The 24122-nt window shown below is 34.4% G+C and overlaps 1 protein-coding gene across 10 annotated transcripts in view; it reads right to left on the bottom strand.

Moving 5' to 3' along the window:
- Positions 1 to 24122, bottom strand: part of LOC117181592 (protein lap4) — a 485727-nt gene that overhangs the window by 390417 nt on the left and 71188 nt on the right. For all 10 annotated transcript variants that reach the window (XM_033374437.1, XM_033374439.1, XM_033374438.1 and 7 more), the window contains exon 2: positions 8398 to 8515. In XM_033374437.1, coding sequence (XP_033230328.1) covers positions 8398 to 8515 — 118 coding nt within the window. The remainder of the gene's footprint in view (positions 1 to 8397; positions 8516 to 24122) is intronic.

The following is a 24122-nucleotide window of genomic DNA, read 5'->3' as shown; positions in this document are numbered from 1 at the left end:
ATATAATGAAGAAAAACGTAGAACTTTAGGCTTGATGTTAATATGTTCATATGAGAACGAAAAATTAAAAGTCATTAATCAAAGATGACGACATTTATAATACAAATCTGGTAGAAACGGAACATGAATACTGCAACATCACAATATCAACACAGGACATCAAAGGACCCCGTAACACGCCTATGGGAAAAGTTGTTTTCGTTAATTTGGCTGATTTTTGATATGTTACGCGTCTCGGCATCCTGAACAAATATCTTAATGAGCACAAAGCCCGAAACTCAAAGGGCTCCAAGATAAGGCCCGCCGAAGTCAGTGCGATAGGGGTATCGGCTCTACTCGTAAACTAGGCCATTGACTCTTATTGGAAACGTATCCCCAATGAACGGAAACCACTTTTCCACAGGCGTGTTACGGGATCCTTTTAAAAAGCTACGGTGTTCCAACGCGAGCAAATACGTGTTAAATTTGGGATTGGGAGTAAAAGCGAGATTTCATTTCGCTTCTACTCTGACGCTTATTCATTAAGTTTCCGCTCACGTCATTTTTCAAAGTCTTCTTTGCTTTGACACAAAAACTGAAACCGCTTCCATTCTGCAACTCATTCTACACCGCATTTACTCTCGGCACGTCAATTGTGAAGCTACTGTGAAAATTTCAAACCGATCTATGTCCAGATGTTCATGTCATACGTCCTCCTACTTTAAAAAAAGTTGTTTCGAGAAAAACGTGTTTAAAGTTTGACAAGCAATTAAATCCTTGACATTTATTTTTATCTCTAATTTGCGATACCTGTACCATATATAGGCCCAACTGCATATTGTTTTTATGACCCTAAAGTACTGTTTAAGCCAAAACAAAAAATCGAGTTTTCAAAAATCCTAGAGTGGTGTTACCGCTTAGTTTATTCTGAATCTTTTCAATCGTGTCTTAACTATTTTTTGTTAATTCATGCACTTTAATGATTTTGACTTTCACCTCTAGACTCTAGATGAATTACAATCTTCTTTGCTTCCTCATAGGGATCAAATACATTTTTTTTTTGTCATGATGGAGGTTTTTCTCTGGCAATTGAAAAAAATTACCATTGTCAATATTTTTCAAGCTTATATTCATGTGTAAATGACAATTTTGATTTTAGTAAATCATAGAAGCCATCATCATTTAAAAATGGACACTTTCAATATTTTTCAAGCTGTGTTTATATCTGATCGTAAAATCTTATTTTCGGAAAATCAGAGAGGCCGACAGAACAATATTAAATATGTTTTCCTCATATAAACAAGATAATCAATATAGTTTGGAAATTATAAATAGGTATAGTTATATCATAAGAGAATTCGAAAGTTTCTTCAATTGGTCATTCAACGCGTTCCAAAAACGCGAAAAAATATATCAGATATAGTACTGTAGTACCTTTAATATCAATAAAGTTTTTGTCATATTACTTTCCGAGTAATATGAACAAAAATACAGTGAACTTCGACTTATGTCCGCGCTCGCCAATGCCCCGTGCGCCTGGGTCCCCTGCCACTATAAGCACTTATTTCCCCGTGCGCAGTTCCTTCACCTCCCACAACGGTCCCTATGCGGGCTATACGGTCACGCCCGCGAGAGGGGCTGACTAATTAAAAAAAAGAGGCCGACGAGCAGGAGGTTTGAACTAAGTATTTTAATATGATGTCATGGGAATGCAGATTACTTTTTCGAGAAAATATTCGAAACGTAAAAGTAACTCTTAAATGTCAGAATAGTAAAATACTTCAAGTGTAGAATGTATTTTTTGTGTCATGTTCCATTCTTTTGTCGATTTATGACCTTTCAGTGTCCCGCAATACAATCAAATGTCCGAAATTTGAGATGAGAGTACCCGATCAGACACACTTAACCTCAAATTTTGGTTATTTTATTTTGTGACACTGAAAGATCTATAATCGACAAAAGAATGGAACATGACTGAGAAAAAAATTCTGCACTTGAGAAATATTACTCTTCAGGCCTTTATAACTTACCGTTGCGTTTAGAAATTTTCCTCCAAAAAGTCGTGTACAGTTGCAGTCCTGAGCCAAGTAGGAACCGAAGATCATGTAACCTTCCTGTCGGCTGAAATTTCCACCTATCGTAGCATGATACATTTGAAAATTCAGAACTTTATGAATTACAGTGAAACTATTCTATAGTTCCTATTTCGGGGCTGGCGGTTGATGGAAACTAACTCGTTATAGCCCGCTCCGATTTTGTTTGTTCACACCTGACTGCTCGCTTGAGTGACAGTCGCAGTTCCCGCTCACCTCTTTTAGATCTACATGCGATTCAGCGGCAATTCTTGTTTTTGACCGTGAGGTCATGCTGCAATACTCAATATGCCGCGAAGTATTTGAGTCGGTTTTGGATTCTTTTATATTAATTTTTAATTGAAAATTGTACTATTTCAAGAAAATGAAAAATCTACCATGCTAACGGACCGCGACTGATTCAACTGCGCATGTGCCGAAAAGCATCATTGATAGTTTATAATTATTTATTCAAAATAGACCGGCGCTTTTTCGTACATGCTCAGTTGGAAAATTTGCTTGCAGTAGGCGTATCGATACAATGCCGAGGCTGCCAATAAACTATGCTGCACACAAATATCCTGATGATTTGCGGTAGAGGTGGGGGCCTCTCCAGAGGGGGACATTCGTGAGCATACACGTCGTACGGCGGGGGATATAGGTGGAAATTTACTGCATATCAAAAAAGCCAATTAAAAATTTGAGGTAATTACAAAACTACCTTTATGAGGAAAAAAAAACAAAATAAAATTTCCTACTGTTGCTGATCAAAAATGTATTCTGATTGCTTGGAATGCTCTACTCTAGGCTATAAGACCACTAAATCTAAATTATTCTATTGGCCAGATTCAACCGGGTCGTGGACACTAATTGAAGGGTCCGCGGTCTAATACTGCTAAGATCATGCGACGAGTGAATAACGTGACTAGGTTCCTAACTTGTCGAGACTTTTTGCTATTTCCTAACTTTTTTTTACATGAAGCAAATAGTTGAAAATAAGGAATAATAAATAAGAAGAAATAAGAAAGGTGGGTCTGGTCAGGGAATTCAGTAATGATGAAAAAAGTAAAAAAAAAATTATTTTCAAAAAACTTTTTTCATAATTATAAAAATGTAGGACCAGGCCCACCTTTCAGACTGCCTATTATTTATTATCCTAAATTTTGCGTTCAAGGTAGGTTGCAAACCACCGAAGCCCCGGCAGAAGTATATAGAAAAATTTCCGTTGGTACCGGCTCAAGGATTGGGCCACAGACCTCCTGTCTGGAAGTTTGACGCGCTATTGTCTGAGTCGCCGATGCTTCCCCTTGCTATTATTACCTGTATTAAAAAAAATTCATGCCAAAATGTTAATTCTATCAAAAGTTATAGTAAAACATGTAGAAAAAAATAAAGAAAAAATAATAATAAGTCTTCTTTCTGCTGCGCGTATTCAACCAAAAAGGATCCTACAGCTGATTTTTACTTTGTGTTTTAAATACTTCCATGTCATGTACTTACATTCTGCACAAAAATAGCGAGTGTGTAGAAGTTTAGATTGAAATTGGTTGAAACTCGCCAGGTCTAATCATATTTTTCGTTCTGGACATAATTCACAAAGTTACAAGAGATTCTAAATTTTGATAGAATAAAAAAGAAAGTTTCAATTTAAAAAATATATATAAAAAAACAATAAAACAGTTTAATCGAAAGCACTATTCTACAGTCCAGATTAAGTGTCTGAACGGTCGAATATTTCAAACATTTCTAATATGAAATTGTCCGAACATTAAAACTGTATTTTTCCACTCTTTAATTTCCAAATTAACGATACAAAAGATTAGGTGAGCAATTAGGGTGGATCCAAATCACAAAAATGTGTATTTTCGTTTTCAGATCTAAGGGAAAAGTTACCTATTTTTGAAACAACGCGAAACAAGATTTTGAATATTAATTTATCATAAGCTCTAACACTAATACAAGGAAAAGAATATTAAAAATTAAAAATTAACATTTTCTCAAAAACGAAATAAGATACAATAAAATTTTTAGAACAAAATTATTTACCCAAAAAAAGGTCTACATATTTGTTGCTCATTACTTGTTCATCCGACGCGTAGTTTTCGTTTTGATTGAGAAAAATAACCTTAAAAATAAAAATGGTATAATTTCGGAAAAAAACATGATACAAAAAAAATACTCAACACCAAAATTATTCGCCGAAAAAAGGTCCACAAAAAATAGTAACTAGAAATTTCTTAATAATTATTTTGTGATGAGAGGATTAGTTTCGGTTTAAAAAAAAAATTATGCAAAAACTACAAGATAAATAAAATGTTTAAAAGGAAAAATTAGGTAGTAATTATTGTAATAAATACTTAATATAACAGAGTTCCAGATAATATAGGAAATTACGCAATTTCGACGTAATGAGAATGTATTCCTGAAAGCCGAAGGAGCTTTAGCCAACGAGAATTCGGAATCACCAAATTACAGTTGCCAATGATTTGAAATTAAATTAAAAAGGCCTATGCACAAATGTGAGAGAAGTAAAATGACAAAACGTGTAGCGTGAGATTATACGATAGAAGCACCCTAGACAACTTTTCTGTTTGGTGGGAAAATGAAAAGTAATGTCAAAGTAATCACAAATGTTTTTATACTTGAAATCAGAAAAGTATGTCGTCAAAAAAGAAATTTACAGCCGTCTCCCGATTTTTCATATTTCTAATTCGGGTTTAAAATTATTATGTTCGGATTTGAGTGGGGGCGATACTAGGACTTATACTGAATCTGTTGGTACTATACTCGTGTCCATAAAGCAACCAAAGAGGTTATATTTTATGTTCGAAAAAAAAGTATAACACGTTCCAACTTTAAAAAGGCCCCTGCGACTCGTTTTTCAACGCCTTTGCAGGTTGCAGGTAGAGGGTCCCTGCACAAAGGGTTTCTGCTAAACACGGTTACAATAATTCCTAAACAGTTGCGGACAATTGTCCAGGAATGGTCACGAAGGAAAACCTCCAAGCGGAGAAGTAAAAAATAGGTCAAAAGTTGAATGACACATGGGTAAGATGTCTTAAACGGTGACTCTGTGATACCAAGCGACCTTTCAGGGTATGCAGCCTAACCCTTGCATGCGCAGCTCTACAAGGATAGACGAACCCTTTATCTAGCTGCTCGTGGGAACAACAATGACACCACTAAACAACCTAAAAGTTGTAGATGCGGTTCTAATCGATCGAAAGCGCAGGTCATCCGACAATCGATCGACAAACACTGCCGATTATCCTTGCATTCGAGGTGCTGAAAATACTTAAGATGGAAAAATGACGAAGAACTGTCAAAATGCTCACATTGAGTGAACGAATCAAATCAAGGATGACATTCTGGCCTGGCAACATTATCTCTGTTCGTGAAGGCTTTAAACGCGTGTGCACATTCTGCGATGCCACAAGCACCCGCAGCTTCTTCACGTTTTGCGACTATCTATACGAAATCAAGCTGCCTACCTCTCGCGAACTACATATGAACACAGAGCGCTTCCCCGAACGCTACATGAACAAACCGTAGACGAAGAGGAGGAAGCGACATTAAGAACCACGGAAGGCAGGCACCCCCTAAGAGATCTTGAGAATATCTCCTAGGAATTAGATACTTGGACCTTTAATTGTCCCATTTATGGTGGAGCGAGATCTTTCGCTGATTTAAACCGAATGCTAAAACCGACGGTGGATTAAAAGATAGCTGGTAGACTGTTCACGGAAAGGGTCAGAAAGCTCGCCAACCAACTGATGCTCTACCATCGGACGTTGAACAAGTCAAAACTGCTGACATCAAGTACAAGGTGATTTTTTTTTGTTATACCCGAAGTTTTTTTTAATTTAAAAATTGCGCGCCGTCTGCCGCCATTGTAGCAGCGCGGGTTGTAAACGTCAAACCAGTACCATTTTCACCATGAATCGCTATACACCGGAGAGCGAGCCGAAATTGTGATTTTTTATTTTCAAAATCAGTCTCCTGATTTGTCGCCCACGGACTTTTTACCAGGGGGCTACTTCAAAAGTAAGGTTGATATCAATAAACCTGGAACTCTCGAGCAACTCAAGGCCAACATACTCGAAGAAATCGCTGGAATCGGACCGGAAACAATTGAAAAAGTGATGGAAAACGCCGAAAAAAGGGCTGATTTGTGCGTGGCTGCTGGCGATGGTCACATACCAGACATTGTTTTCAAAAAGTGACTTGACAAATTGTGTAACTCCGAATTTTAATTTAAAAAATGAAAAAATACGATTGCTATCTGCAGTATAGAGAAGTATACAGAAGTGGGAGAGGTGGGCCAAGGAAAATCTACGGTTACTCGTTGATCTATCGTACCTCATCAGCGATATTTCTGTTTCTGTCAACATCCACCCAAGCCCTACGAGGTAGAAACTTGTTGAAGAGAGGTATATAGGATCCCGAAAACACTGGAATTGAAGTAAAACACTAAAAATACAATCCGCTTCAAGGAGCTTTGCGATAACTTCATTAGATCTGAGCAGGAATGCCGAAAAATCACTGCCGAAGAGGTGAAAAAAGCACCTAGGGGCACGAAGAACTTTTCCGCTGCAGGACTAGATGGTATCAAGAAGTGGAAGAAGTTTACTTATACGCTCCAACATCTGGGCCGCATCTTCACCTCATATGTAAAGTCGGGAACGCCCATTCCGCAGTAGCTAGTGTTAGGAAGCACTAAACTCCTACTGAAGAAAGGCAATTTGAAGATAGATGTACTAAAAACGTGGCAAGAAAAGGATGTGGGACGCTGCCGAGAGCGTTTGCTATTTGACAGGTGCAATTACTATAATTTTTTATGTGCAAAAATCGTATATAAGGTAAATTGACTTTTCTTTTCATATTATAATTTTCTCTACGACAATGTCAATTTTTTAAATTAGATAATTTTTATAATAATTTTGTATCAAGTATTGCCTGAGGATGACCGACAGATTAGGTCGAAACGTCGCGAGGTGTAGAAGAATTTTTATATTTTGATTAAATTATTGACTCGGATTTACTTGTCTTTTTATTTCAATCTTGATTGTAAGACCGAAGAAAAAATTGAACTAATGTTCATATTTAAGTTGACAGGTGCATCTGAAAAGACGCAGAAACTCACCAGCGCGCCTATCGATGGTCTGGATTGACCAGAGGAAAGCTTTCGATTTAATCTCTCATAGACTTACCATCTGTCGTTGGAAAGCTTGAAGGTTCATCCACACGCAGTGAGACGTAGAAAGAAATTGATGCTCCTATGGAAAAATAGATTTACTATCTCATCTGAAAATTATCGCATATCGACGAACAGCGTCATCTACACAGGGATGTCTTTCAACTAATCTGCGAAATTCGATCAAGAATTGACGAAATCGATGTGAAAATTCTAAAACGATTATCACTTTTTTTACGTGAAAAATTACGAAAATATTACAATTGAAAAAAGATTCTCTGAGCACTCACGAGCTTGTCTGACAGATCTGGGAACTCCTAGGTAAGCTCGCCTCCAGGTGGCCTGCACACACACTCGCCCTAACTTGCGGTGCGTGTATACGCGCGTATGTTGGTTCGAGTTTGTCTGATGAGTGGCTAGAAGTTTTATAAAACCTATATTGTTTGGTCTCGAAAGCTGCGCGTGTTTACGCATTCTTGGTTTATGTTTTAAAACTAATGAATCATTAGTCTTTCGAGGCTTCGAATCCTCAGAGTTGCGAATTTATAAATCAATCTAAATTAAAACGCACAAATAAAATTGTTCGTATTTATATTTAAGCATGGAATTCTTAGGAACTGTTCGTAGGAAATTGGGGCTGTTCGTAAAAAAAATTCGAAATTTATCCATACAATTCTCATAGAAATAACGATTCAATGTTTTATTTCTAAATCTCGTATCCGTGACTTAGCTACAAGCTCGCGACTTTGTTACGAATAAATTTTTTCCGTGTACTCTTTCGCATCATACTTCTGCCACTATCTCTCGCACTATGTAATTCTCCTGAATAACTCTGCGGCGAAAAAGTCATTGCGAGCATATGGTCACTCATTTATATTCTGTGGATGACCTGAACGTTTACGCTTCTAGTTCAAAGAAAATTCAGAGTGCTTTAAATACCGTCTAGGGGTACACAGGAGACTAGCATAGATTTTAGAATGAATAAGTGTGCCTAGATTAATCTGAAGCGAGGATAGATTACTGGAGAGACCTATACATATCTAAGCGAGCGTCAGAGCCACATTCAGGATATAAGAGCAGCGAAGGTGTCCTCAATGGGACACTGCGGTGGTTGTTTAATCTGTTATCGATTTCGTTTTGTAGAGCACTCACCATTTCGTGAAACATCGAGTTCTACGAGATTCTCAAAATTTTGAATATCTGGTGGTAGCCGGTGTATCTCATTGTCACTCAAACCTAGTTTTCTTAAACGCTGAAGACGAAAGAAGTTCTGAAACAACAAGTAGTACACGATAGCATAAATATTTTAAATAGACGTACCGTCAAAAAAGAATGTTTAGGTCATAAACTTATAAATAAAGCTATAAATAAATTTTTGCGAATTCTCTACTAATGCAATTGCTTTTCTTCTTCTATCAGCCATTTTTTTTACCTAAACAGATCTTTTTGATATTTTTTACTGAAATTAAAGTATGTGTGAACACTACAAAAACTTAGTTATACTATCCAAAATATCAAGTTATATATAAACCTATTCTGGCAAATTTGCGTTTTAACCAGAAATTAAGAGGTTAAAATGAAAATTTTTTAAAGTAAAGGAATTTAGAATACAGCATTCTAAACTGAACGTCTTCATACTTATAAATGTTACAAATTTATATTTTTTAACTCAAGAGAATTTAAAATTGAACTCATTCAAAATTGCATAAAATAACGTGATATGAAGTCGGTGACATTTGAAAGAAACATTTAATTTGATTGGAAAGATTTTTCAAATGAAAACGATTTACACAGGGTGTCTAGAGAAATAGTGTCTAGTGGTATAATGTATCTCAATTTCGCACCTCATTATTAGTTAAAAAACGTACTAAAAGATACTAGAAAGATTGAAAAAAGTAATATTCTTTTATCACGATCGACATGATTTTACCAACAAGACCGTTTTAGGATAAGTTTTGAAGAAAATACCTTGAAATGAAAAATGAAAGCATTATGTGTATCAGAAAAGTTTAAAGGCATGTATGTCATAAAAATGGTGCTGATTTTTCTTTGAATTCTGCCAAGGTCTGAACTTGGAAGAATCAAGTTTTTGACATTCGAAAATGTATTATACTTGATCAATGCAGTCATTAAGTACTTTTCTATTTAAAATTGTTGCTACTTTTGTTGGTAAATCGATGATTATATTCGATGGAATATAAGCCTAACAAAATTTTATTATTTAGGTACCTAGTATTATATGCTTAAGGTAGTTGTCGTGTCAAAAGTCAGATATCTGCAAAAAATAGTTTTCTATGATTTGAAGTATCAAAATATTATAACTGATGTCATTAAAAAAAAAGATATTTTTATGATAAATGTTAAAATTTACTTTTTTCTGACCATCGCTTCTTACCAATTTTAGAAAAATGATTGCATTTTAATCAATGATTATTTGTGGTCTTCTTTGTGGTAAGAAAACTATTTTTGTAAAATATATGAAACATATAATCACATAGTTTTTATGAAAGTTTCTCAAAATATGTATTTATTCAATCTTTATTTTTATTTCCCGACAGATAACATTTTTTCAAATTCTTCATGAGATGCCGGAACTGCATGCGCAGAATGTGTGTCGACAATCGTGTACCTGTATGCATTGAATGCGAGCGTTTTGCCAAGAACTATCTATTTCCTTGTATTTTTTATGCCTTGACATAATTTTTATAAAAGATAAATGGTTTTATGGTATTTTCTTGTTATTTAATATATTAAATCTTACTTGTCTACTCTGAAAGCACGAAATTCCCTCTTTGGAAATATAGTAACTTTGGGGGCATGGGAAAAATACTTAGTATAATTTTATTACTTTTATATTTTTTTTTTCTTAAACAACAATGTTTTAGCTAATAAATCGCGTCGGTTTTGTTGAATTTGATTAAAATGCAAAATAATACGATTTTTTAAAAGAAAAAATCATTTTTTCCAAAACATACTTTGTTTATAACGGAAAATTTCACACCAAACACACATATCTTTCGATATGTTTTGAACATTTCTTAATCTTCAAATCAGCTGCTGAAATCGCGAAATCCCAATTCGCACCTGTGTACGATGCATGGGTGCTGTAATAAAGTGTATGGTAAGGGGGTTAAAATTGTAGAAACTTTTTTGTTCAGATATCTGAATTATGGTACAACTACTTTAAAACAGAAATGTTATATCTTTTACACTCCACTCAACAATAAAATGTTTAATTTATAATCAAAATCAGATGATTTTTTCTTGAACTTGTAAAAAAAATGGTTAATATAAAAAATTGTCTGATTAAATTATAATGATCACCCAAAACAAAACATACAAAAAGTATAAGAAAATTTCAAAAAAATATGCCAGCAGCGCGGGCACATTCTCATTGCGCGTAGCGCCTCACGACATGTCTAAGCACGCCTACGGCGTTTGGGCACACCCTCACACTCATTTTTGTATGTGACGTGCGCCGAAGAAAGGGGGCTTACTCTACAAAAATCGAAACCGAGGTTTATAGACCTTTCGATAGTTTTTGAGCTGCTCTTATTAATGAAATCATCGAAAACAATTTTCGGGCGTTATTATTGCTAATAATTAAGTTATTAGGTACCCAAGAAATCAGATTTTCGTTCGCGAGCTCAAGATCCTTTGGAACACCTCCCACCAATCACCACACATCTCCGCGTCTCATCTATTGGGCGTCCGTAAAACGCGACAGAGGCACCACTATATGCATGAGAATGTAGTGGTAGGTGGAGAGGGAAGATTTTGTGAGTTTTCCCTCTTTCCTAAAAGTCGCGTCTAGCGGGTCGAATTCGACCGCTCTCCCTGAAAAATCCCACTTTTCAGAGTAAGCTTCGTTTCTTTGGCACACGTCACATATGTTTAATGCATACATTATGTGCTTTAAAAATAACCCAATATAGGTAATGCACTAGATTATTAATTATCCAAAACATTTTTAATGTGCGCCCAAACAAAAAGTGTCATTGAGATAATTTGTCCATCTTGTTTAAATCTACTAAGAATCTACGATCTCTTTACAAAAATTGGATAATTTTGAAAATTATATAACTTTTTGAATTTTGGACTCTTCGCAAAATTTCATCGGGATAGTTTCCAAGTATATATTATATCTAGTGAAAATTTGGACTGAAATTTTATAATCTACCAGAAAAATAGTTTTTTTTTCTCTATCTTTTGTGAAAATTGTTGAAAAGCATATCACTTTTTTAATTTTCATCGAATTTAAAAATTCCATTAGGATACTATGCAAGTCTCGCTGTCATATACAAAAAACGTCGGCAAAAATATCTATAACTTAAAAAAAATGGTTTCAAATTTTTTAAATGCTGTACATTATTTAATTTAGGTCGGAAATATCTGGTTAACGAACTTGAGCTTCATTTTAGGAGCCTAAAAAAGTCCACTAATAAAGGCTAATTCCATTGGTCCAATTCTTCCAAATTTGATGTGGTTATAACCTTGATGCAACTCATCCTTATCCTTGTAGGGGCAGATGGAAAAAATATATGTAGAAAAGTCCCATAAAGTTTTTGGGTCCGATACATATTTCGGGACTTACACAGCTTTGAAACTGTATCTACATGAGCCGCTTTTGTGACAGTCTGCATTTAAATTAGTGATCGTCAGCACAACTTCCCCTCCAGCGCCAAGTTTACGATGTTCGAGATGTACAAAAAAGCGAAATCTAAGCTCACTTGACAAGTTCAAACTTTTTCAATTGATTAATGAAATTAATCAATTAATTAATTTGTATGCAACTGATATTTTTATCAACTTAATGCTCTCGAAGCTTAGATTTAGCTTTTTTGTACACCTCGAACATCGTGAACTTGGCGCCAGTAGTCCGAGACCCCACTGCGTTTTTTGACACACGATTAACAAACGGCACCTTTGCCAGGTGCAGAGTCGCTGAAAGGTGCGACAAAATCTTATTATTAGAAGTCGATTTATTGAATAATCACCTGTGGTGCAGGAACGCATTGAATTATTTACAACTTTGTATGTTGTAATTAGTGCTTTCGGGAAATTTAGTATTGCCACCCTCCAATCGCTCAAGAACCCCCGGCAAAGAGGCCTAAAAGGCATGATTGCAGTTAACTTAATGCGTATGTTGAGTAACGCGATAAGATAAAAACTAAAGCAAAGCCGAAAGCCCTCTGTAAACGGAACACTCCTTTTTCCAATGTTCAAGATAACAGAAATATGAGACAAAGGTATTTCTTTGCGGGATTTATTTGCTTTCGCTGCAATATTTCAGACGTGAGGCTACTAGACCGTGGGCTCACAACGTAAATGGGGACGTGATACGGATAAGGCCAATTTTCACATGAGATGTTCGTCTGATGATGAGGAACGTAAAAATGGGTGCCTGGCAGATGTTAGTGGATGCGTTTAGCTGTGGCGACCTGTCAAAGGTTCGAATTTTTGGCAGTTAACTAACGTGACTCGTATAAGGTTGAAAATTAGTGTACATGTAGGGGCTCACATTAGAAATAGCACCTGCGCATTTGCCAGGCACTTACCTGGATGCAAAAGTGTTGCCAGGCGGCTTCTAAATCGCCGGACATTCAGGTGAAATTTCTTGAAATTGATTTTACAGGAAAAAGTTTGAAACAAAAGTTGGCCCACTCCCAGAGATGCATATTTTCATTGGTATATCATTTTCTGATAAAATTGATATATTTGGAGAAAACATCCATTAAAGAAATATCATAACAATGAAAAGCCCTTTTTATTGACAAGTGATTTTTTCGAAAATTATTAAAAGACAAAAGGTACTCTATTACAGGTATACTCCAAGACGAATAAGAAGTATTTGATCAAAATGTTAATATTTAACTAGTTATTCGCGTTTTCCCATTTTTTTCTATCACCTGCTGTATCTTTAGCAATTTAAAAGAAAGTGTGCTCAAAATTAGTACACAAATAAAGTAAGTCTTGCGTAAAGAATTGGCGTCAGCCACTTTTAGTTAAAACTATCACTTATTCTGCTATAAATAATCATAATCAGTGTCACGTTCTCAGCTTCTGATTATCGTAGAAAGTTGTAATAAAGGTGAATATGATCATAGAAAATTAAACAACAAAATCGCTTTACTTTAAAATATCCATTATTTATTATAGTTAAAGTTTATGTTTTGTCGTTGAGATACGTTCAATCTTTATTACCGTGACGAATGTCAAGTTTCCCAGACCCAGCGTGGGACGTTGGCGTAGGCATTACAAATTCTTCGTGGTGCATTCATTATGCATCTCTGGGAGTGGGCCAACTTTTGTTTCAAACTTTTTCCTGTAAAATCAATTTCAAGAAATTTCACCTGAATGTCCGGCGACTTCGAAGTCGCCTGGCAACACTTTTGCATCCAGGTAAGTGCCTGGCAATGCGCAGGTGCTATTTCTAATGTCAGCCCCTACATGTACACCAATTTTCAACCTTATGCGAGTCACGTTAGTTAACTGCCAAAAATTCGCACCTTTGACGGGTCGCCACAGGTAAACGCATTCACTCCCACCTGCCAGACACCCATTTTTACGTTCCTCATCATCAGACGAACATCTCATGTGAAAATTGCTCTTATCCGTATCACGTTCCCATTTACGTTATGAGCCCACGGTTTATACCTAAGAAGGAGCTTCATCTTCGCATGTGGCGAGGGCTGCTGCATGTGCGCCGTGCGGCGGGGAAGGTTTCTGCGGATTTCAGTTTACGGTGTTTAGTTACGATGTTTAGTCTAATCTTGTCTACTTGTATATTTTCCACCTATAACACTAATTTTGTGTCAAAAAGGATAAATTTCCATCAATATACATAACTTTGAGACCAAAAACTTTACTTTTCAACGTAAACGACAAATTGTCAACCAAATGATATTATACCAAAATTTAAATTGAATTTCCATCGATATAGTTTTTTTTTTTTAATCAAACAGATGAATTTCCAGCTAAAATGATGATAATTTTCTTTCAAGCCCTGAAAAAGTATGCAAACTCTTCCCAAAAATTGTTTTTTTTTGCACAGAGGTTCTCATAACGTGGAGTTTTGATGAAAAAAATACCTTCTCATTAGATGGAGAACTAGAAAATTTCAATTGTACACCTTCGACAGTTGGAAGTCGTCGTCTTTTCATTTGTACAATTGAATAATTTTCAATTTTAGATGCATGGTATTTTTTACAAATCGACAGTTCAATTTCTTAGAAAATTCACAGGTTGAATGTTGTATAAAACTGGTAGCTGGAATATTTAACTATTGAATTATCAGCACATCAATTTTCAATGAAAAATATGAATTTTCAATTATTTAAGGAGGAAAAAGTTATAAAAAATAATGATTTATTTCAACAATTAATTTACTTAAATTACAGTATTTATTGTCACACAATAAATGAATAGTTAAAAATAGTTTGAAAATTGGATACTACAAAATACTAAAATTTTAAGTAAATTAATTATTGAAAGAAGTCATTATTGTTTATAAGTTTTTCTTCTGAAGTAATGCTACATAATTTTAATGCAAACAGTTTATAGTACATGACGGATAACTATTTATTCATAATTACAGGTGTAAGTACATAGTTTGAAACATTTCTTATTCTTGATGACAATTGTCTTCTGAACTGAAGGTTGACTACTGTAATGCATCTACTTTCTAATACGTGAGGTATAAAGGGTATAGCCGAATAAGCATATAAAAACTGCCCCTGGCCCAAATTCAGCTTAAGATGTGCCACATGGTACCCTGTGACCAAAAACTAGTCTATGTCCCTTACAAGCTCCTAATCTCATTTAAAAGATTTTTTTATCTAAGAAATTGCAGTACTGTCCTGATTTTGTTTACGTAAAGCATTCGCAGGTCGATAAGATATATTTTCGTCATAATTTCTAGAGATGTGTAAGGTAGTTAAGAAAATTGAAAACCAAAATTTATCTTTTTATATTAGAGTTTTCCCCCCAAACCGCATGGAAATGGGTTTGATACATTTGGTTTAAAATAATTGACGCAATTAACATTATGTATTGTAGCAACATTTGTACAACATTTCTAAAACATTGACAATATGGTTTTGCAATATTATAGCAATGTTGCTGTAATTTTACGTAGACGAAGTGACGTTCAATGAAAGACTGCCTAGAGGGTCATGTGATTCGCATTCACGCGCTCTTTTCCAGACAAATAGTCTCATTGGCTGTTAATGGCTGTTAATAATCATTGTAAAATTAATGAAATTAAGTCTCAAACCATAACATAGTCTTTAAGTGTCTATTTGTGCTTTTAATTTTAATTTGTACTTAAAACCTTCTTTTTATTATTTTGCATAGTTTAAAATGATTAATGGATAAAAACAATTACAATTGACCGGAAACTAAGTGTTACATGTGGAATTTTTATCGTATACAGTGAAAAAACTCGTTCGATGTTCAAACTGTTTGTCAAAATATAATTATTTTAGTACGTTATATATGTTTTAACACATTATAAGCTTCAATTGACTTATCTCGACAGAAGAATGTACTTAAAATAATTTTTATTCATTTATACATAAAATATTTACTATCTAAAAAAGTATAATCTAAAATTTAAGTTAGAATTCCTGTTTCACTTCTGGTCGTCTATAATTCATATTTTTGCGTATTTTCAAACAAATATTATGTTATATGCATTGAGTAAAGTTCATTTTAGTTTATGGTGTATTGAAACTCATATGACATAGTAAAATAATACAGTTTAAGGCGGGTTCCGAAAGACAAAGAGTAACCGCTTTAAGTACTTAGAGAACGTTTTTCTCTAGAGGTACTGGTCCCACAACTCGCTGGAGATGAAAAACTCTCTTGCTGGACTAGTGTTGACCGCACGTGCCCCCGAGGTTCTTCTAGAGTGCGAGGCGGGACTCGAACCCAAAAGCCGACAGAGTGGGTCCAAAGCGTACGCTTTAGCCCCCAAGACCATCGTCCCACTTTTAAAAACAATGGAAAAATTGTTTTTCAACCCATTATAAAATGCAACTTGAAAATTCTACCTGTTTTCACGATTTTGCGACTCTAGCGCACACTAATCCTAAAACGTTTTAAACACTTGATTTTCGTATTTTATCATTTCAAAAAAACGTACCATTAACAGGCTATGATACTGTCGATGCGAGGCATGCGCAGTGCAGTTGGGGAGCCAAGTTGGGAGCACTGAAGAGAGAAATTCTTCCCCTTTACCCCCACTATTTGTCTGAAAGAGAGCGCGCTAACGCGGACGAAAAGTCGGCGAGCGATGTCTTATGAGAGATGGCGTTTTTGAGCTCTTTACTGAGTTATATCTAAGTAACCACCATTAAGATATTATTGATAATTTTTTAAATTAAAAACAAGTATTTCAAAATTGTGATGAAAAAATAATATTAACCATTTGGTTCCTGCATATACATGAAAAAAAAAATTAGTCACGAAACTTGCGCTTCTGAACGTTGACTATCGCAATCTGGCAACATCGCGAGGCGCGATCAATGTAGATCTCAGTCAGCCGTTGATTCATGTCGCCGGCGACATGGTCACAATGTTGCCAGATTTCAACTCAGAAATTAATACGAGTGTAGGTATTATGACTGCGTAGTCGACTGATCTCGGCAGTACTGATGGTTCCTCCTTAACGCTAATGAAAAGTAGCACCACTCGACGAGCGATGACGAAGCTTAGCACAACTAATACATCGCTGACAAAGAGTAGCATTACTTAAACAGCTTTGGCGAAACTTAGCATAACTTACAAAGGGTAAAATGAGTATACGAACATTTTTGATGGTTCCAAAAGTTGTAAAAGGGTTGGATAGGTCTTTGGGCTTCACCAGTGCTTTGCGAGTGGTGTTAGTCTTCGCCAGCACTCTACGGGGCGTGCTTTTCTTCGTGAGCACTGAATAAACCGTCTACGAATGGTGCGACTTTTCGTTGGAGTTTTGAGAGTCGTGCTAATCTTCGCGAGTCCTCGAGGAGTGGTGCTCATCTCTTTTAATGAATTTTGAACCGTGCTACACTTCGCTAGGAGCGTCGAGCGGTGCTTGTGTTCGTCAAGCGCTGAACGGTGCTAGTCTTCGTGCGGACCATCAATATATTGTTAATTGCGTCAATAATTTAAAAACAAATGTATCAAAACCATTTCCATGTGGTTTGGCCGAAAAATTCAAATATAAACAAAATCAATTTTGGTTTTCAATTTTTTTTAACTACCTTCCACATCTCTGAAAATTACGACGAAAATATATGTTATCGGCCTCCGAAGGCTCTGCTAAAAAAATCAGAACAGTACTGCATTTTCTTCAATAAAAAAAAATCGACTTTAAAATTTGTTTTTCGCATTAAAAACTTAAATTTTGCGCCAAAACATCTCAATAAAATTGTAATCTACAGAGCGACAGGCGGAAGAAAAAATTTTCTATTTTTCCTCGCATGCCTTTAAATTGAGATTTAGGACCCTGTAATTTGGCATCGACTAACTTTCGGTCAGAAGATACCATTTGGCAGGACAAGCTGAATTTTAGCCGAATTATTTTTGTTGTAGAATACACATTGAAATAAAACTTTTAAACAATTTATTATACTTTATACCAATTTTGTCCGACAATATATTTACAAAAATTAGTCAAAGTAGACACATATGTATTTAAGACGTTACTTTAAAACTGAACAGAATCTTAAAACAAGACATTGCTTAATTTCATAAGAAAAATTGTTTGAAAATCGTTGGCTTCACAAGTTTTAATGGAAAAACGAAAATTGCATTAAATTTTTTTTCAGTTATTGGGAAACAAATTGTTTTCTTTTACATTTTTGTTTTAAAGTTGAAATAAAATTTGTTGAAAATACTTTTTAAAATAAAGTTAGAAAATGATTTTGTTAGATTTGTTTTAAAAACTGTTTTGAAACAAAATTGTTGAACAGTTAAAAATTTTGGAACAATAAAATTAAAACCAAAGAATTGTTCCACATGAAAATTGGTTGAAAAGAAATTTTGTACATTTTTTAATTTTCTTTTAAGGGTAAAAAAAAATTAATTTTTCATAGACAAATACTTGGACGGGCACCTGAATGAAACTAAGAGTTTCAATTCGGGGCTGGGAAACCCTAAAAACGGGCTGAAAAAATTCCTTAAAAAATAGAAAGCGCTTGTTTTTTCTTGGATAAGAAATTAAAACGAAAGAAATAACAATTAGAAACTGAAAATAATTGAATAACTTCAATGTCAAAGCTGTCAATACTAACAGTACCTGTAAATACGGAATACTGAAAATTGTATACTTTCAAATAATTGCAAGCTGAAAATTTATCAATTTTTCAACTTAATACTGTACTACACTAAGAAAAAAGTACTTTTGAATCAAAAGTGACGGTACTTTTGAATACCGCATTATTAATACAATAGTTTATGTCAATAGTGGAATAAATTTTGCTTTGCGTGGAACAATTCGAATTTTTAAATAAAGAATACAGTAATATAGATTAAAATATTGACGATTATATGAAGCTCAAGAATATAAAGTTAAGAAAAATAAATGCAAATTTATTTCAGGACAATTTTTTATTTAAGCGTTAAACATACTTTTGAACTAATAAAGTTTCTTTTTTAACTTCTAGAGAAAATTATTTCCGCGAAACAAAGATACTATCGATTTGATAGTAACTTCTGTAGTAACAATGAATGGAGCTTTCGAATACGCTCAAAAGCATACATTATCACATCTACAGCATCTGCGGTAATAACGAGTTTGCCTTTGCTTGCGACTTTGCCTTAGGCTTCCATTTCCTCTTACCATTATCAATTTTAAATTTCGAATCTAGTTCGCAATACTACTTCTTAACTCTCCTTCTTCCGGAGTCATTTTTTTTCTACTATCCTGTGCAACCAGCTCTCTCTCTCTCTCTGTCTCTCTCAGATCTTCTACCCTCTATATCCATTGCTCCCCCTGACCATTATCATTCAGAATCCATTTAATTCTCTCTTCCCCTTCACCCCTCTTCACCTTTTTAACACATGCAACCATGTTTTCTGCTCATACCTACATACTCTACAAACATTCTCTTCTTCATTCATCCAATACATGCATGATCTTATACCCAATCCCATTCTGAATACCTTGAATTGCATGAGGTATAATTAAGGAAAGAGTGGTGTACCCAAAGGGGCATTCTCGGCGTTAACGGGTTAAGCGCACCTAATACATTTTAAAATCATAAATTACCGACCGTCCTATGTTATTTTTTCCCGCCAGTTTCAAAATGGTGAAATTGAAATATCGTGCTAATTTTTTAAAAATGATAGTTGATATAATGGATAAGGTCTGTCTGGTCAAATAAAGTTGCTATATCAACGCTAAATATATATTTTCAATATTTATAATGCTCACCTCAAAGCCTTCTATTTCAAATTATTTGATTATGGCAGATGATCACATGGCATTTTCATTCGCCAATTAGAAGTGTCTGGTGCATTTTTACTTGACCAAAAAAGAAGAAATTAGCAATGCAATACTTATATATTACATACAAATTAACAAAACATGATTTCCTATTGAAATAAAGTAGATATACAGGGGCGTTTCTGGACCATTTAGTGTTAGTGAGTGTCTCTGTGTGTGTATCCGTGGGGGCAGACTTCTCAAATGTTCTGACGACGTAACAAGCTTCGATAACATTCTGATGACGTCACGATTGCGCAATTGTGCGAAGGTCAAATATGTGAAAAAAAGTCTCAAGGTTATCACGTGCATGCGTCACGGTTAAACGAGAAAAACAAGGACGATTTATTGCTTCCTTCGAGATAAGACATCCGTTAAATATGCAAAAGATGCAGGTGAAATTTGATATGTGGATTTGTGCCAGGCATCCTGTTTTCATTATTAATTTGTTTAATGCGTTTAAGCTTATAGGAAATTCTAGGAAGATCTGATGACGTCATAGTCTATAGAAAATCCAGGATGATTCAATTCAGCGTTAAAATTTTGTACTATTATGATGAATCTTCTAGAACAAATGACGTCATCATCAAATTGTAATACGCATTTTCTGAAAAAAATTATTTGTAAACAACTTCAAGGTTATTGTAAATGACGCATTTAGAACCTTGTATAATATTTTGACAAAGAGGGGGTATAATAATAGATAAGGATGGTAAATAATATGCAGCATGTACACTTTAGGAGGAAAGAGAGATGGAGAGCTATGTATTAAAAAAATGTCTTTAATCAAAAATAATTTTGTAAGATTGCAGAAGGCTTTTCGATTGAGCGACTTGAAAAATACCAACAGATTCTTAAGAGGTCCCAGTATATACATTTGATCACTGTAACATTTAGAATTTTATGTTGATATAGCTAGGATGTCAAATCAGCCATTTGAGATGAAGAAAATACAATTTGTAAACGCTTGCTAGAATCTACTTACTTCAAACATTAAAATAAAGCATCATAAATAACAAAAATAAATTCAACAGTATTAAAATGTAATGCAAGGCAACTGTGAATTAAACATAGGAAAAAATGATACAGTGGTCACGTGAACGTCTACTTTCTGGAACTTTTAAATCCAAATTTAGTCAAATAGAAATTAAAAAATAATAAAATTAATACAGTTTATAGAAATCGAGGATGATATATTGCTTTCTAGCTAGCTAATTTAATTTAGAGATCATAAAAGCCAGTCCATAGAAACCTACCTTACTGATATTCTACAGATGTAGTGGTTCATGCTACGTTTTCAGAATCTTCTAAAACTAATGAAATCATCATCAAATTTTACCATGCAATTTTTCGTCAACAACCACAAGGTTATTGTAAATGACACATTGCATTTTGCGATGTTAAAAAATTGTATCCGGACGTATCGATTATAACTTTGAACCTTCTAGAACAATTAGACGAAGAGGGAGATATGTTATTAGATAAGGATGGTAAATGATATGCAGCATGTATAGTTCAAGGAGAAAGAGAGAGAGGCAGAGAGAGAGGGAGCTATGTATTAAAAAGGGTTTCCACTCAAAAATAATTTTCTATAATTTACAAGACGATAGAAGAATTTGCGATTGAGCGACTCGAAACCAGTTACAAATCTCACATCATGCCTCATAAAAATAAATTACATCATATAAGCATTTTTTGCACGAATCTTGAAGAATGCCAACAGATTCTTAAGAGATCCTTTTAAAAATAGTGGATTACTGTAACAGATTTAGAATTAATACCAGATAGCCTCGTAGTATTGAATCAACTATTTTAAGATGAATGCATAATTTGAAAGCTCTTGTTAGAATGTACTTACTTGCAATAAAGTAGCATGAATGATAAGAATACATTCAGCAGTATTAAGATTTAGTGTAAGGAAACTGTGAAACTCTTAAGTAAAAATTTAGCGATATAAAAAATACAAAAATTAATACAGTTTATAGAAATCGAGGATGATATATTGCTTTCTAGCTAGCTGATTTAATTTAGAGACCATAGAAATCTACCTTACAGATATATTCTATAGATGTAGTGGTTTATGGTATGTTTCCAGAATATTCTCAATGACGTCATCGAATTCCTACTACGCAATTTTCTTCGAAAACAACTTCAAGGTTATTTTTAATGTCGCATTACTTTTTTGCGTTTTCCAATATTATATATCGCACGTGACGATTATAACTTAGAACCTTCTAAATAATTGCAACAAAGAGATGATATAAATAGATAAAGATGGTAAATCATATGCAGCAGGTATAGTTTAGGGAGAAAAGGAGATGGAAAGAGAGAGAGATCGAGAGAGATAGAGAGAGCTATGTATTAAAAAATGTTTTAATTCGACAGTGGATCACTGTAACAGATTTAGAATTTTATATTGATATAGCTAGGATGTCAATTCAGCCATTTGAGATGAAGATAATACAATTTGAAAATAAAATACATCAGCTCCATAAATATTAGAGTTGACTAAGAAACGTTGAAATCATCTTTCACATAATAGAGTGATCTGTGAACAAAGATTATATTAACTTACTTCAAACATTAAAATAAAGCATAATAAATTTAAAAAAAAATTCAGGAGTATTAAAATTGAATAAAAGGAAACTGTGAATCAAACATTGAAAGTGAAGTATTGAACACGTATAGTAAAATGCACTATTATGTATAACAACTAAAAATCTTGGTTTTTCTTAGAACCAACAGTTTGTTCAACAATTTCAAATTAGCAAATGCAACTTTCTTTCACTAAAACGAGATCCTGGATCAACAAAGATTACTATAGAGTGCGCCACAGTCAGATACGCTGATTTTGCCTCTAGTTGTAAATAGAGGATGGCGATGAGAAGGAGGAGGAGGCTGCGATAATATTACAGTTCAGCAGTTACTGAAAATATTGGATTTAGATGTAAAAATAAAGGAACACGTTGTCTTCCAAACAACACCAAAAAGTAAAGGAACTGGAAGTAGTAATGCCTTGTTTCTAACTACTAGGTGTATCTACACTCTCGATGCTGCATTCTGCGCTGAGCTGGATAAATCACCATCCTCATATATCGACTACATTTAAGTCTTAAATCAATATTTAATTTAATAAAGCTGTTCGTGAAGTATCATTGATATTAAAGTATGCTGTTATATAACAGTTGCAAATAATTATTTTTTTCTTAGTGCCAACATTTAATTTTGGTTAAATAAATCCAGTCAAACAGCTAATGATTTCTGATTACTAAAATCATGAACATACTATAAATTCAACTATATCAACTTCGTAAATGAAAACTTAGTTAGATTAAGAAGAGGTCTTAGGTTAATGAAGATGACGATGCAGTACACCACTAACAGGTACGCTGCTTTTCATATATATATACCGTGGGCTGACAACGTAAATGGGAGCGTGATACTGATAAGGCCAATTTTCACATGAGATGTTCGTCTGATGATGAGGAACGTAAAAATGGGTGCCTGGCAGGTGTGAGTGGATGCGTTCACCTGTGGCGACCTGTCAAAGGTGCGAATTTTTGGCAGTTAACTTACGTGACGCGGATAAGGTTGAAAATTGGTGTACATGTAGGGGCTTACATTAGAAATAGCACCTGCGCATTTCCAGGCACTTACCTGGATGCAAAAGTGTTGCCAGGCGGCTTCGAAGTCGCCGGAAACTCAGGTGAAATTTCTTGAAATTGATTTTACAGGAAAAAGTTTGAAACAAAAGTTGGTTCTCTCCCGGAGATGCATATTTTCATTAATATATAATTTTATGATAAAACTGATATATTTGGAGAAAACATCGATTAAAGAAATACCATAACAATAAAAAGCCTTTTTTATTGACAACAAGTGATTTTTTCGAAAATTATTAAGAGACAAAAGGTACTCTATTACAGGTATACTCCAAGAGGAATAAGAAGTATTTGTTCAAAATGTTAATATTTACCAAGTTATTTGCATTTTTCCTTCTTTTTCCCATTTTTTTAATCACCTGCTGTATCTTTAGCAATTTAAAAGAAGGCGTGCTCAAAATTAGTACACGAATAAAGTAAGTCTTGTGCAATGAATTGGCGTCAGCCACTTTCAATTAAAACAATAACTTATTCTGCTATAAATAATCATAATCCGATACACGTTCTCAGCTTCTGATTATCGTAGAAAGTTGTAATAAAGATGAATATGATTATAAAAATTAAACAACAAAGTCGCTTTACTTTAAAATACCCATTATTTATTATTGTTAAAGTTTATGTTTTGTCGTCGAGATACGTTCGAACTTTATTACCGTGACGAATGTCAAGTTTCCCAGACCCAGTGTGGGTCATTGGCGTAGGCATTACAAATTCTTAGTGGTGCATTTTTAATGCAGTTCTATACT

The sequence above is a fragment of the Belonocnema kinseyi genome, chromosome 10, assembly GCF_010883055.1.
Source record: "Belonocnema kinseyi isolate 2016_QV_RU_SX_M_011 chromosome 10, B_treatae_v1, whole genome shotgun sequence".
In the NCBI taxonomy this organism is placed as follows: domain Eukaryota; kingdom Metazoa; phylum Arthropoda; class Insecta; order Hymenoptera; family Cynipidae; genus Belonocnema; species Belonocnema kinseyi.
This window is presented reverse-complemented; position numbering and strand designations above follow the sequence as displayed.